Genomic DNA, 16,290 nt, shown 5'->3' with positions numbered 1-16,290 from the left:
TTTGAATTCATCTTTACCAAAAGAACACCAAGATGCTTATTTATTTGGGTAGGATTTGGACCACAAGAGCCATACCAGAATCAGAGTCGTATGATTTCTCATGATCTAGTGGTATAAGCAAAGTCATGACAAAGCAAGAACTTACAGTACAGTCCATCTTACAAAAAAAACCCATGATCAAGCAAATTACACATCATGGTTATTTCACAAGTGCAAGATTAAAATCTAAATAGATCTCAGCATGGTGGTGCAGGCCTTTAATCCCAGCACTCCAGATGCAAAGGCAGTCGAAGATCTCTGGGAACTAGAGGCCAGCCTTGTGTAAGTTCCAGGACAGCCAGAGCTACATAGAGAAACCTTGTTAAACAAACAAAGAAACAAAATTCCAACAAAATAACAACAATAATAACAATAAATAAAATAAACTCTAAATCCAAAGGGCTCACAGAAGTGGTGGTTCCTAATTTAAACTCACTTGTGAGACCTCAGGGGGAACAATCCTTTGGCTGCAGGTAGCAGGTGTTGCATTATGCAGCATGCACAAAGAATGACCTAGGTTTAAACCTGTCAAATTAAAGAAAAGGAACAAAAACAAAGCAAAAAATCCTGAGTCTGGGCCTCCTCTCAGGGAAACTTAATTGGAATACCTGAGAGTCAACAGCTAAGCAATTATATGCTATCATGATTCAAATTATCTCCCTAAGTCACCAACCAGTCCCAAGATCATGACATAGAGCTTGGCTGTCAGATACAGTGAGACCAAGGCAAACAGCAGGAGAATAAACAAGAAGAGAAATCAAAACATCCAGAAATGGCTTCGGGTTGAAGGACAGTGAGCTGCAACTGCAGGCTGCATGTATAGCCTTCTGATTTCTGATTTGCACCACAATATGACAAATGTCACATTGTGCTCCTTGTCAAGCCCAATTAATGTCATACTTCACACACACACACACACACACACACACACACAGATTTAGCAAGAGAGAAGGCTATAAGGCAGGGCTATCTAGGAAGCCCACCCTGCCTCTTGAGTGTATAGTTCTATTCTGTAATAAGACCTCCCAGACCATTGTGGAGTGGTACAAACCTTTAATCCCAGAACTCTGGAAGTAGGCAGATCAGCTCTCTGTGAGTTCAAGGCTAGCCTGGCCTATACAATGAGTTCCAGTATAGCCAGAGCTACATAGTGAGACCCCGTCTCAAAATGTGTATACATGTGTGTATATATAATATAACATGTATTATACAATATAAATATATAATTATATATAATATAAGCTACTTATAAATATCTATGATATTAAAATATATAATTTTAGTATATGTAAATATTATATAAAAATTACAATTCGTATATATGTAACCTCCCCAGGATGATTTCTCAATACTAACAAAAACCGGGAAACACTAGGTCTCTGTTTGGCTTCTCTATATCTGAGACCTCCCAGCCTTCTCTAGCAACAAAAGATATGCCAGCTGATTTTCCCAGAACAAAGGCACACAGGCAGGTGGATGTGGTTCTGCAGTGAGTACTGTGCACATACACACACACACACACACACACATAAATACACACATTCACACACACATATACACACACATTCACACACACACATACACATTCACACACACACATACATACACACAAACACACACACATATACCCACACACATTCACACACACACATACACACATACATTCTCACACACATACACACATTCACACACACACACACTTCCAGAAGTATTTGCTCTCCCTCTCTTCCACCATGTCTTTTTAATGAGTTCCTCACTAAAATGCTCTCAGCTCTTCTCCTTTTTTATGCTCATTCTCAAGAGCTTTGAGCTGCAGGTTCAAACGCCTCCTCATCTGGTAGCTGGTGTCAGGCTCCAAGAAGATGCATGGCCTGCCCAAGGCTGCCTGCCTAAAGTATGGTTGAGCCAGGACTTGAGTTTGACTCAGGCTATCCCAAGCGCCTTTGAGTACAGGTTTTCATCCTAATTTTGTTAATGTTTCTAATTCCATATATTTTAGGTTTTTCTTTTTCTGTTTTTCTTTTTCTTTTTCTTTGCTGGAAGAAAAGTCCATTGATCTAAAAAGCCAGCAATTTGAAGCCGCCTCATTTAGAACACGTATGCACTTTTACTTTGATAGTCCCTTACATTTATGGTATCTGAAGAATGTGCAGTATCAGCCCTTCAGCTTACACTTAAACATTAATGAGAAAATGTATTATCGGTGCTCTCAAGAACAACAAAGGAGGTTAGAGAGATGTGTGGGAAATGAGTTGACACCGCCAAAGTGGCTTCCGAATAGGATACACTCGGGATTTCCTGGAAGCACTGTGAGATGTAATTTGTTCTGCACAGACAATGTAGTTGCTAGCCAAAATTTTACCTCTACAAAAAGTGAAGTTCATAGCCGTTTTGGTGTTTTCTTTTTAAATGACCTCATACTTGGGAAACATAAGCATTTGAAAGAAAAATCGAAAATTGGGTCAGATAACTAATATTCAATTATAGTTGGTGCTTAACTTTTCCAAAGGCCAGCTAGCCTACTGTGACTCTTCCTTCTCCATGTTGTTCCGATTATGATGTGAACATTGACATAGGTTATCAAAATGCTACATTCAAGCACATCCAGAATTCTTGCCATTCTTAAACATATTAAGGGATGTAGAAGGGCAGGTCCAACATCACATAAGTCCAGACCTGAAGGACCGCTAAGGTCTGGCATGAGTAGGTATCAGTAGAGATCAGATTAGATTATGTGTCAAAGCGATCCCATGGTTCCAAGGGGGAAAACATGAAGATGAATTACCTACTTTGCCTCTGGGTAACAGTGTTTCCAAACTTACCCTTTATAATTCCAACTTTTCCCAGAAGTCCACTTACGTCCGTATCTCGAGTTCACCTGAACCACGCTGGTTTCTTAGACTAGATAAGTAAGGCCCAGTTTTTAGGGCCATGGTCTTCTGTCATTGTCATGAAACACTTAGTAATTCTTAAGCAAGGATTCTTCTTTCACATTGTTCTGGGGTTGATAAATTATGTAGACAGTCCTATTAAAATGAAGATGGCTTACCCTCACCCTTGAGACAAATGTGGCTGGCCTAGGAACATGGAGATGTTAACCTAGGGACATGGAGATGTTGGCCTAGGGACATGGAGATGTTGACTTAGGCACATGGAGATATTGGGGGGCAGAGTTATTTTTTAAGGAACACCAACTTCAGCTTCTATGCCTGTGTCTCTGCTCCACATCCCAGATGCCACGTATCTTCTCCTCCCACCTGAACTAATTCTGGGACAAGCCTTGTTCTCCTACCATGTGCTAAGGGGCATAGCATTACAATTATCCTTGGACCCTTTTCTGGGATCCCTGATAATCACTGATCTGTCTAAGAATTTACTAATAGAAATGATGAAATAAAGGAACACACTATAAAACCAAAAACAAAACAAAAAAACTCCTCTCCATACCAGGTTGTTCTCCAGAAAGCCATATGTTCAAATCTCTTTATGAATTTAGTTCAGACCTCTTTATGAATATATCAGTTACTAGCCGCTTGCACTTTGGCAATTTTACAAGCAATCTTGTTTTAATTTTACAGTAGAGTGTGTGTGTGTGTGTGTGTGTGTGTGAGCACACACACATGTGCCTGCCTGCCTGAGTGTATGCATTGCACCATGTACATGCAGGTACCCACAGAGTCCAGAGGTCATTGGATCCCCAGGAACTGGGGACAGTTGTGAACCACCTAACTGGTAGGAAGCATCTCTAAGAACAGCAAATATTATTAACCACTGAGCTGTCTCTCCAGCCTTGCAGTAATTGTTTAAAAACTCTTTCAAACAGATCCTGGGCAAACTTCCTGTTTCTCTTGACTCTGCAACATCAAGATTTCTCCACTTGTTTAGTCATGCTTAGTTTCTTATCTAAGAAGGTCAGAGGAGCCTGCCGGGTTTCCCCCACACCTACGTATCCTGTTTTGGATTTACCAACTGGATACCACTGCCATTCGTCCACAGCAACCCCTTTAATAGCCAAGAGGCAGACATATCTTTAAAAAGGAATGACTAATTCTGGGTTATTTTAAGCAGACTTTCATAAACCCATTTTAAAACTCAAAAACACCTTATGAATCACTGCACCCCATGTGCTGAGTTTCTCCGCAGGGCAGAGATCGGTTTTGCTCCTGGAATCACGATAAGTTTATAGGACACAGGAAGACTCTCTGTGTACCAATTCCACCCATGCCTATCTTAGTATACAGGAAGAAACCCTATGTGTACCCTCCTGTGCCTGTCTTAGCCCACTTGGTGCTTAAATAGTGCCATAGGACAGAGCGAAAGTCATTAAAATCACTGCAGAACTCAAAACCATGACTCAAGACACTGAAGTGGTACATGATATTCATGGTCAAAAGGTTAGCAAGAAAAAATCCTTCCCTGTTTGCTGTAAGCAGAGCCACCACTACCACACCACATACAACTGTTTATCAAAATAGATCTTCATATAACCCCTGCAAAAAGCCCAAAGAGTGTCACCCCGTGAGCTATGACTGCCTTGCTGTGGGATATTTTTCTGAGGAGGTTTCTGTGATTGGCGGGCGTGTGCAAACTGACCCTAGTGCCGAGTCAGAGGAGGAGTCAGAGGTTGGAAAACACAGAAATCACCAGCATACTGTGGATATCCCAGCACATTGTAGACATTCTGTACTTACCATATCCATGGGAATATGTGTGTTCCTCGTTAGAGGGTGAGGTGTGTGTGTTCTCACATGTGTATGTGGGTGCCCACTGGGGGCAGAAGAGTGTGTCTCATCCCCTGGAGCAGTCTCAAAGGCAAGCAGAAAAATACATACTATGTTTAAAACGTGTAAAAGCCTTCCATGCTCTGTACGGTGTCGATGACACGGCAAACATAATTAAACGCTTAAAGAGTAAAAAACCATACAAACATATCCACTTACTTGCAAGCAAGCCGACTCCGCTCGCCAGGGATCCCACCCAAGCTGTTTTTCCTTTTCCTTCACCGAAGGCATCCAGCCATTCTACGTACAAGACCCCAACAGCTAACGGGGATCCGTAAGAGAGGAACTGGGTGAAGAAGGAGACGACCACAATCACCCAGCCCCACCCTCCGTCAGGTGACTTCTGAAATTCCATTGTGAGATGAAATCAATGCGGCGGTTCGCCGAAGGCTCTAGAAAACAACCAGAAAAGAGTAAAAAAGCCTTTAGGGGGTGGTGGGTACAGAGTTCGGGGTAAAAATACCTCTTTCTGGGATGGAGAGATGGCTGAGCCGTTCTTGCAGAAGACCCCAATTTGGTTGCTGGGACCCATATTGGGTGGCTCACAGCTGCTGATAACTGTTACAGCTTTAGGAGTTCTAACGCCCTCTTCTGGACTCTGCAGGCACTTCACTTACCTCTCTCTCTCTCTCTCTCTCTCACACACACACACACACACACACACACACACACACACACACACACACACGTACGTGCACACACACACTTTGAATAAATCTTAAAATATAAATAAAAATTAAATATCTTTTCCTGACTTAAAGAAAATTCTCTAAACACATAACATGGATAACTATACAATATGACTGCCTTATCAAGTTTACATCTTCACTTAGAATCTGCATAAATCACACGACCACTACAACACTTCTTTGAATTATAAGAAGGCAGATCGCGAAATGGCTTCCTCAACCATCTCCATCACCTGGCTCTCTCCTTTTCGCTATCATAAGAAACCATTGATTTTAGTCTCCAAGCCTTTTCATTTCTGAGACCGACCAGGAAATGGTGGATTAATAAGAAGAGCGCAATAGGAGTGTTCTTGGGTCAGAACAAAGAGGCTTGAATCAGGTCTTCTGGCTTGGAGACAGGTACCCTAAACTGCTAAGCCACCTCCTCAAATGCAGTTTCCCTGGAACCCACACGGGGGAAGACACGCTTTCACACACACACACACACACACACACACACACACACACACACACACACGCTGTGCTATGCGCATGCCTGCCCCCATAATAAATAAGTAACGTGGAACTTTTGTAAAGGAAGAGGCTTAAGACACTTAGGAAGTGTTTTTAGTCCAGCCCTGGGGCTGGCCCATATACCACCAGTACTGCCCACTCCTCATGACCATAGGAAGCCATGGTAACTTCTGGTGTGGCACTCCCATCCCCGAGGGCTGTCAGCCGAAGGCCTTTTTCCAACTGTGATTCCTGAGCTGCAGCAAGGATGCATTCATTGGCTTCTGGAGTCTGAAGGGGAGCTGATGGCACATCTCCATCTTTGGTAGCCTGAGCATAGTCCCAGGGCTACCTCACTGTACTGGCTGATTTCGTGTGTCAGCTTGCCACAGCTGGGGTTATCACAGAGGAAGGAGCCTCCCTTGAGGAAATGCCTCCATGAGATGGAGCTGTAAGGCATTTTCTCAATTAGTGATCAAGGGTGGGAGGGCCCATTGTGGGTGGTGCCATCCCTGGGCTGATAGTCTTGGGTTCTATAATAAATCAAGCTGAGTAAGCCAGGGGAAGCAAGCCAGTAAGTAACATCCTTTCATGGCCTCTGCATCAGCTCCTGCTTCCTGACCTGCTTGAGTTCCAGTCCTGACTTCCTGTGGTGATGAACAGAAATGTGGAAAGTGTAATCTAAATAAACCCTTTCCTCCCCAACTTGCTTCTTGGTCATGATGTTTGTGCAGGAATACAAACCCTAACTAAGACACACACATTCAAGTAAGCAAAACTGAGCATGCATTCTTATAAATTTTTTTGACAAAAAAAAATCACCATTTGGACATTTTATTGTTTCCTGTAACAGCCTTTGAGGTTGCATATGATCCTAGTCTCTTTTAAAATCAGCACACGGCTGCTCACCATGGGACTATCTGCTTACTCCTGCACTATTTATGTGCTGATTAAGGGTTTTTTTTTTAAAGTGTTTTTGCAATGGTTCAAAATTGAAAAAAAAGTTTAGATGTTCATCCTCTTTTATGTCTATTATTTTATTTTATTACTTTTTTTTATCATTTGTGTCTCTGTATGTACACCTGCATGTGTGCCCACAGCACATGTGTGGACATCGGTCGGACAATCTGTGCAAGTCCTTTCTTTTCTTGCAGCGTGTGTGCAGAGAGTCGAACTCGGGTCACAAGCCTTGGTGACAAGCACCTTTGCCTGCCATCTCGCTAGTCCCTAATTCATCTTTTGGAGGCACAGTCTTCCACTGGCATAGAATTGTTCATTTAAGCCAAGCTGGCTGGTTGGTGCGGCTCACAGATTCACCTGTCTCCTCCCACCCCACCCTCAGTGCTCCTGTTATAAGCATGGGCCACCAACCTGCCTTATTTATGTGGGTGCTGGAATCGAATTCAGGTCTTTGTGCTTCTCTGGTAAACACATTATTATCTCCCCATCTATCCCCTGAGCCTCTCTAAGGACCTATCCTGACAATTCCTGCTCAGAATCCCATTTAAGGAAAAGATAGTTTTAATTCCCCAAACCTGGAACGGGAGCAACCAAACATCTTATTGAATGGACAGGTTCTGTAAAGACAAATGCCAATTAAGAGCCAACTTCATTTAAATCCCCAAATTATAACACTTTGGGAAAGTGCAGGCATGGATTTTCAGGAAGGTAAGAGTCAAGACTGTGTCCCTCTTAATAGCTAAGAAGCTCTTTTTGTCAGTGACTACCCTTCCACCTTGTTGCAGGTGATATTTCAACACGCAGTACAAGAATAGGGTAATTTCTCACAGTAAGTGTCCGGGATAGCAAATCTTTAGCAAAGGAAGTGCCTATTAAGCTATTAACTGTGGCTTGGTAGACAAGTTTTCGTGGTGTTGACTGACACCTGGTCACTGATCCATCACCATCCCCCAATTTACACGATCGTCATCCTGTCTCTCAAGGGGACCAACAGGACGGAGATGGACAGAGATGTAATGATTTCCTGTGCGTTCCTTCATGTCTTAGCTACCTTTAGCCTGCTGAAGTGCTAAAAAGGTCAACACATCAGAGTATCCAGTATAGCAGAGCCCCCTGCCAGGAGCTAGCAAAGGTGACAAGGAGGGTGACAGGTGAAGGAAGACAGGCTAGACAATAGCGACCAAAATCCAGTTAAGGCAGGATTCATCCTAATGTTTAGCATTATAGGGTAACTGCAGTTTTGTTTTGTTTGTCGAGACAGGGTTTCTCTGTGTAGCCCTGGCTGTCCTGGAACTCACTCTGTAGACCAGGCTGGCCTCAAACTCAGAAATCCCCTTGCCTCTGCCTCCCAAGTGCTGGGATTAAAGGCTTGCGCCACCACTGCCCGGCTGGGTAACTGCATTTAGGAACATTTCATTACGTATTTCAAGGTAACTGAAAGAGACATACGATAATAAATATCGGAAGCAATAGAAATCATTAATGACCCTGATTTGACTTTCCACTGTTACACTGTATACACAAATTTAAGTATCACACAGAATACTATGTAAAAAAATACTATGTCAATTAAAAAATAAGATTCAAATAAATGCTAAAGTTACATATTTGGTGGAGACAGCTGCCATATTCACTAAAGTGCAAGTCAGGGCTGACTTATTAGGGCTCCAGCATAAGAGCTGTGGGTTTGTACAGTAGTGTCAAACCCTCTGTGTATTCTCTCCAGGCCAGCTCAGGCACATAAGGTCTACAGCCTCTCTAAATGCACTGGTCTCGTTCTGTTTGTTCAAATGGGTTCTTCTCTTCATCCATGTCTGCCCTGAAGTTCAAGCTACACCCAGACCCACTTGTTTATAAAATAGGCTGTTGACATGAATCAAGGAACACACACAAGCCTGTCCAATCCCAGAATCCATTTCTGAAAATACTCTGCAGCTGGAAAGGGTGCCACATGCCTTTCATCCAGTGCTGGGGAGAGGTAGAACTATGTGGAACTCAATTAGTTTGAAGTCAGCCTTGTTTTTTAGATAGATAATCTAGCCAAGGCTACAAAGTGAGACCCTGTCTTGATAGATAGATAGATAGATAGATAGATAGATAGATAGATAGATAGATAGATAGATAGGTAGGTAGGTAGGTAGGTAGATAGATAGATAGATAGATAGATAGATAGATAGATAGATAGATGAATAGATAGAATTTTAAAAAATTAAAATGCAGCTCAGTTAAAGAAGTCCATTGCACAATTCCCTTTGGAATCGTTAAGGAATCCCATAATGCTGTTTTCCTTTCCCTTTTGGACTCAGATAAATGCACTATAAAACAATCTAAACTGCTATCATGATTCAACTCACAAGAGCAAAATTCAAGGAGAGCCCCAGGTTGTTCTAAGTTTACTGAGGGACTGGCACCACGATGTCACCACCCCTTTAATCCCAGCACTTGGGAGGAAGGGGTAGGCAGATCATCATGAGTCTCAGGCCAGCTAGACGTATAGAGTAAGGTCCTATCTCAAAAGGAGGGGGAGGAGGGGAGGAGGAAGAGGAGGAGGAAGAGAAGGGAGAAAAGGGGGAAGAAGGGGGGGGGAGAGAACAGAGTGAATGTATGGGCAAATCTTGCAGCACAAAGGCAATGCAGAGTTCCAAGCATCTTGAGTTGGCCTCTAAATACACCTTGACCAAGAGAAAGCCAGTTTACTATGTCTCACTGAGATGGAGCCCAGAACAGCAGCAAGGAGAGTACTCAGAGAAATTCCTCTGGATTCTGGAACTCAGCCGTACTAAATGTCACTGGCAGGAACAATTAGCAGAAGTCATTAGTGGCTGAAGTTTCTGCTGTGATATACAGCAGGGTCATAAGCAAATAAATGCCCTTTGACCTTCAAGCTTGGTAGCTGTCTGAAGCTGAATCTGATGACCTGTCAATTTGATACAGTCTGGAATCACTGGAGAGGGGAATTACAGAGAGAGAGAGAGAGAGAGACAGAGACAGAGACAGAGACAGAGACAGAGACAGAGACAGAGACAGAGACAGAGACAGAGACAGAGACAGAGAGACAGAGACAGAGAGAACCAACCTGGATCAGAGTGTCCCGTGGACATATCTGTGGGGTTTTTCCTGATTAACAATTGTTGTAAGAAGGTCCAGACTATTATTTCCTGGGAAAGTGGTGCTGGGCTGGATAAGAACACCCCTGCAAGAGGGCCAACAAGCTGCACTGTTTCTGCTTCAAGTTCCTGTTATTCTGCCGTGGCTTTCCTTGGTAATAGACCTTAACCTGGAAATGTGAGCTAAATCAATCATTTCCTTCCCTAAGTTGCTTTTGGGTGGTGTTTGATCACAGCAACCGAGCGAACACCAGAGCAGCCTAGCACTTGCCAGAAATCGCCATCAAAGGGGCAGTGACATTCTAACAAGGAAGAGGCCAACTATGAGTCAGTGGACTCAGGCTAAGGTCACTGCATCACACATGGCCGATGTTAAGGCCAAATCTGGCCCCAAGATGGTTTGGTTTGACCCCGCTCAGTGAGGGAACTTTTGTTCTTGTTTTTGGGTGGATTTGAATGAACTGCCAATGCTTCAAAAACTGGAAGGCTACCCATAAAATTCCGAATTTCTGGGTTCCTCTCCCCCAAAAAAGAAAACAGAAAGTCTATCAACACTGGGCCCTTATTTTTATGTAATAATTAGCTGGACCTGAGTAACTCTGGCCCTGGTTGGATGAATCTCTCTCCGGTTTCTTCTACTCTCTAATAAGTTCTTGAGTCTGGATGAAATGCTAAGCGCACTGAATGGCTTAGTGTCTCCCGGGCACACGCATCCCCCCGCCCCCATCCCCGAAGCCTTCTTTGTTCATCCAGGGTCTGTCCCACCTGGAACCATTGACTTTGCTCAACAAGCCGGTGAATAGCCACCTAGCTTAAGTCCTGTCCAACATCAAAGATATCAAGCAGGATGTGTGAACTATCGGGCGCCAAAAGGTTTAACAGAATACAAACACGCAGCCACCACGCCCAGATCTACACACATTTGGCAAGATCCGGGCTCTGGGTCCTGCCCTCACCATGTTCTTTGTGCTGCTGAGATCTTGCTACATTTGTTCCGTGTAGCCCAGCCTAGAGCTTGGCTGGGGAGTGTTCTGGCAAAGATGTCCACTGTGAGACTGCACTTGTGTCTCATGTGCTTGTACAACTTACATGTGATTATTTAGAACCCAATCTGACATCTGAATTCCCCATTCGATATGACCCCAAGTTGTGCACCAGAATTAAGCAGCCTCCCTTTCACCAGCCCACCAAGAATCTGTCACCGGGATGAGAAAAGCAAAGTCAGGCCGGCCTCAAAGGAGATGCTGACAGGGTTACCAGATACGATGTATCATCTTTTCTCTTCTCTCTGCTCCTCTCTCCCCTCTCTCTGTGTGTCTGTCTCTGTCTTCCCCCGTCTCTTTCTGTCTCTTTGTCTATCTGTGTGTGTGTCTCTCTCTCTCTGTCTCTTTCCCTGTCTCTCTGTTCTCTCTGTCTCTGTCTTTCTCTGTCTGTGTGTTTCTGTCCTTCTCTGTCTCTCTGTCTCTCTCTGCCTCTTTCTGTCTCTGTCTCTGTGTCTCTGTCTCTCTCTGTTTCTCTTTCTCTCTCTCTTTCTCTTTCTCTCTGTCTTAGGTTTTTCGAGATAGGGTTTATCTGTGTAAACCAGTCTGCCTGGAATTCGCCTTGTAGACCAGACTGGCCTCGAACTCAAGAGATTTGTCTGCTCTTACCTCTGTGTGCACCACCACTGCCCAGCTCTGATATTTTCTTTCTCCTTGGAATATAGTACATTTGCTACTTAAACTCTCCTTATACATCTCACCAAATAAATGCTGTATTTTACAAAGTAACTAAACGAATCTAAAGAGTATCTACCGTTCTATACGATTTTTTCCCCCACCATGATGGCCAAATAGCACAGGTGACTTAAGAGAGAAACAGAGAGATTCTCAGAAATAATGAGAGCCTTGGGGATCATGGGTCCCTCAGAAACTCTGGCTACTCTCATCTTCATATTTAAGGCTGTCAAGTTTGCTAACATTTTCCTGACTTCGTATTCCACGTCTGCTCAGGATTAAGAATTTCTTTTAAAGCACAACATGATGTACTAGGGTGTGTTGGTTTGTTTAAGGGAGATTTTTCACTGTGGAGCTGGGCTGGCCTCCAAAATACAATCCTCCTTCCCACATCATCCTGCATGCTGGTATTAGAGGTGTGAGCCACCACACCCACCTCTGTAGAACAGTCTTAGAGGGAACAAAGACACTGAAATGTGCCCCAGAACAGAGTGTGTAGAACAGTGTTAATCGCACTGATGGGGATAAGGATGGTAAGAGAGGGCTCCCCCTCCCCTGCAGGAGCCATCCAAGGATGCAAAGCCATAGCTCAAAGGACAGGCTCTGACAGTGGGAAGCTTAGGTTCAAATGTTGGGTCGGCTGGGTTTTTTTTTCTTTTAAGGAATTATTTTTATTATTTTTATTATTTTTAATTGTATGCGTGTGTGTGTGTGTGTGTGTGTGTGTGTGTGTACACGCATGACTCCTGGTGCCCGGGAGGTCAGAGGTTTCTTTCTATCCCCTTGGAGCTAGAGAGGGAGGGAGAGGCAGTTGTGAGCGATCTAAGTGGGTGCTGGGAACTACTGAACTTGGGTTCTCTTCATGTTCTTCACAACTGGGCTATCTCGCTAGCCCCAAGATGGACTAGTTCCTTAGTTGAGTGATGAAAATTCTCAGTCTATAATAAAAATTGGGTGGCTCTTCATGACTATAGGTTGGACAAGCACCAGTAGTTACTAAGATGATGAATAACTGAAATAAGATAGTGTATTGTTACCCTATTGGCCCAGGTGGGTCTAGAGACAATCGCAACCGGATGTGAAAGGCTATTAGAGTCATTAGTTGTCATCCCCCCACCCACACACACCTCCCAGCAATGTGGATGGGAAATGAACATGGGCCTTTAATCCTTTACTGATTTTAGAGGCAACTCAGAAGACCAAACTGGAGGCCAAAAACCTATTCAAGGACACCTAGGTGGTTACCACACAGCCCAAGGGCAACATTCAAACTCGAGTCAGTGTGTTAGCATCAGCTATACCATTTATTGCCACCTTATCTGCCAGCCTCCTCAGCTAGTGTAAATTCCAAGGCCCAGTCATTCCCAGCAGCTGTGTTTCCTCGGAACACAGCCCGCTCCCCCCACCTGTGCTAGGCTCTCATTCAATAGGACCCTTTTCCACCAGGGAGACTCCTCTCTCCATTCCAGTCTTGGCTGAGACCCTGAACCCACCATAAACGTTTGCCTGTAGTCCTCTAGGTTCTTGTTATTTAATAATAGTAAATATTAGTCTTGCTGCCTTTGGACTCCTTCCTCCCTGACATCTTACACCATACATATGCAGAAGCATGCTGTCTTTCCTACCAGACTAAATAGAGGACACACCTTTTATTTTTTATTTTTGGACTCAATAATTAATTATAGTTTAACCCTTTTGTCCACAAAGAATCATTTGGTGTAAAACAAAAACAACCCTAAACATAAACACTAAGCTGGCTTAGAATACCAGCTTCTCTTCTTTGACAATCCTGAATTAAAATTGAATGATACTTCTCGCTAGATGATTCTTTTCCAGAGAGCTATGGTCCCTCAAAAAAAGACCCTGATTCCTGTCTCCTTAACCCCTCTTCTTCTTCACACAACAGCAGTCTATCTGTACAAGTTGGGGGAAGTTTTAATGTAGAAAAGGACCACAAAAAAAAGGAGGGTTCAAAAGTGGAAGAAGGGAATAAAGATGGCAAATCTGATGTCCTCTATCTAAGCATTAGCCTCTTGGTCTAGTCCAACGGTTCCCAACGTGTGGGCCGCGACCCTTTGGGGTACAACGACCCTTTCACAGGGGTCGAATATCAGATATCCTACATATCCTTTATTTACGTTATGATCCTTAACAGCAAAACTACAGTTATGAAATAGAAATGAAAATAATTTTATGGCTGGGGGGGGGGGGAGGTTGTCACCACAACATGATGAACTGTATTAAAGGGTCGCAGCATTAGGAAGGTTGAAAACCTTTGCTCTAGGCAGTGGCCTGCTGTACCTGAAGCCTAGGACCTGCTGGGACATTCAGACACCAGCCACTCCCCACTGTCATAGCTGGTATTGCAGAGCCAAGCAAAGAAAATACTGCTGAGCAGTGGTGTCACACGTCTTTAATCCCAACACTTGTGAGGCAGAGGCAGGTGGATTTCTGAGTTCGAGGCCAGTCTGGTTTACAGATTGAGGACAGCCAGGACTACGCAGAGAAACCCTGTCTCAAAAAAACAAAACAAAACAAAACAAAACAAAACAAACAAAAAAAAAAACAAGAAGAAGAAGAGGAAGAGGAAGAGGAGGAGGAGGAGGGGGGAGGGGGAGGAGGAGGAAAGAAAGAAAGAAAGAAAGAAAGAGAGAAGAGAAGAGAAGAGAAGAGAAGAGAAGAGAAGAGAAGAGAAGAGAAGAGAAAAATCCAGTCCAGAGTTCCTAATGTCACTCTTTGCCATCTTACCACGCCCCTGGCCCTTTCTATAGAATCTTCATTAGAGACGACTAGGATCCCTGTCTCTCCACTTACCCAAACACAGAAGGATGGGAAACAAGGAAACCTGCTCTTCGGACATCGGTGGTGCTGAATATACAAGTTATTGCCAGTTGGCAGGTGAAAAGATTTTATTGTCAAATTTCTATTTGCTAGTCGAGAGTGGTTAATGGGTACCGACACTACTCTTTGTGCTCACAAAGTGTTTAACGGAGGCTGTAACCAATCGGCACACCCTTTCTTTCTCCAACCTAGCTCACTCCGTCTGTTGCCTAAGAGTATGTGAGTGGCCTCTGCTCTGCTCTGCTCTAGGTGAACATGCCAATCTGGGCAATTCAAGATGTCTAACTATTACCACTGAGCTGTAGCCCATCAGATGGGCCCAATGAGGCAAGTAAGATATCAACATAAATAATATGTAAATAATATCTGTAGTGTAAACACTGCCTAAACTTTCCGGATCATTTGTGCTGCATAGACCTGACATTCCAAGAACGAAGTAAAATCCTGACCTGATTGATGGTCAAGTTCCATGGCTTGCTGTTTTCCCTGAAGCCTCTGTGTGCATGGCTAAAACCAAAGTAGGGTTCCCTAGGCGAACCAGAGCTGAGGCATGCGCACCAAAATCCTTCTAAGTTTTGTTCAGGTGGCGGAGGAGCCGCCTGGCCGTTAGGCTCCTACACCCTGGAGCGCAGCCCGGGTGCTGCCCTGCCTGGAACCCGGCAGGACCTGCCCGCAACGTGAGCTGCTGTCCTTGCAGTTTACCAAACCTATGCGCCCCAGCCTGGATTCTCCCCAGCACCTGAGCCCACCTCCTCGGGAGAGGCCCTCTGGGAAGTGAGGACCCACTTGGGTCACACGCCTCTTTCTGATCTGCCACCAGCACCCGCAGAAGGTATCCCGGGAGACTCATCCGGTGGCACCCGCCTACTTCCGAGCTCTCATCTCCCCCATTCTCCCTGCAAAAGGCAACAGTGCGAGTATTTTTGCAGAGGCAATTATTCTTTCTAGAAGAGGGTGCAGAGCGCTCCGCGGCGCTCTCAGGGCGCTTTCAGCCCGGGCAGACCAGAAGCCGGCCGATAGCTGTGCGCCCGCGGGTGACAGCACCGCCTCCTTTCGGTGCAGTTTGCAGGGTGAGGGGACAGCTCCCGCCTGGACCTTCCCAGTTCCTGGGGTTTTTACCTGAGTCCCGGCCTCGGCTGGGGCCGCGGGCGCAGCTCCGGCCGCAGCTACTGATCCGGGCCCTGCGCTGGGCGAGCAGTCCCGCTGCGCGCAATATACGGCCGCCGCCCTCTGCCCTCGGGACACATGGAGTGCAGCCCGGCCGGCCGGCTCCACCTTCCCCACCCCCACCGCCCACCCCGGGAAGTCACTCCCGGGGTGGTCCCACTCTCAGATCTCTTCTGCAGGGGCACCCTGGCCAGTCTGAACCGGCTGAGACTGCACGCCCGCTGGGGGAAGGAAGAGGAGGCGGAGGAGGAGGAGATGGAGGCGGTGGAAAAGCCGGCGGTAGGGGCGCTGCGTCTACACCGGTAGCTTAAGGCCCGGCTAGGAGTGGGGGGAGGGCCGGACCCGAGTCCCCTTGGTCCCCCGAAGCTCTCCCGCATGCCCCCCGCCAAGCACCGTGTGCATTTGCGAGGAGCCTGTGTGGAAATCAATACAAGGGTCGCCTGCTCTCCCTGGCTTCCCGGGGTCGCTGGGAGCCTCCTGGCCAGAGCTGCAGCGATCC

General features: G+C 45.2%; 1 protein-coding gene across 3 annotated transcripts in view; it reads right to left on the bottom strand.

Annotated features, from left to right (window-relative positions):
- The window catches only part of Slc16a9 (solute carrier family 16 member 9), a 41,978-nt gene extending 25,947 nt beyond the window's left edge, over positions 1–16,031 (bottom strand). Inside the window, exons 1-2 of one of the 3 annotated variants that reach the window (XM_021174718.3) lie at positions 15,744–16,031; positions 4,980–5,212 (exon numbers count right to left, since the gene is read on the bottom strand). In XM_021174718.3, the coding sequence (XP_021030377.1) occupies positions 4,980–5,175 (196 nt within the window). In that variant the 5' untranslated portion in view covers positions 5,176–5,212; positions 15,744–16,031. Of the gene's footprint in view, positions 1–4,979; positions 5,213–5,283; positions 5,328–14,597; positions 14,638–15,743 lie in introns of those variants that run through there. The other 2 variants (XM_029482894.2, XM_085842870.1) reach the window with 2 other exon arrangements.
- Positions 16,032–16,290: the final 259 nt, after the last annotated feature.

The sequence above is a fragment of the Mus caroli genome, unplaced genomic scaffold, assembly GCF_978045245.1.
Source record: "Mus caroli unplaced genomic scaffold, Mus_caroli_1 scaffold_9, whole genome shotgun sequence".
Classification (NCBI taxonomy): Eukaryota; Metazoa; Chordata; class Mammalia; order Rodentia; family Muridae; genus Mus; species Mus caroli.
The sequence above is the reverse complement of the archived record's forward strand: the minus strand, read 5'-3'. Positions and strand labels throughout refer to the sequence as shown.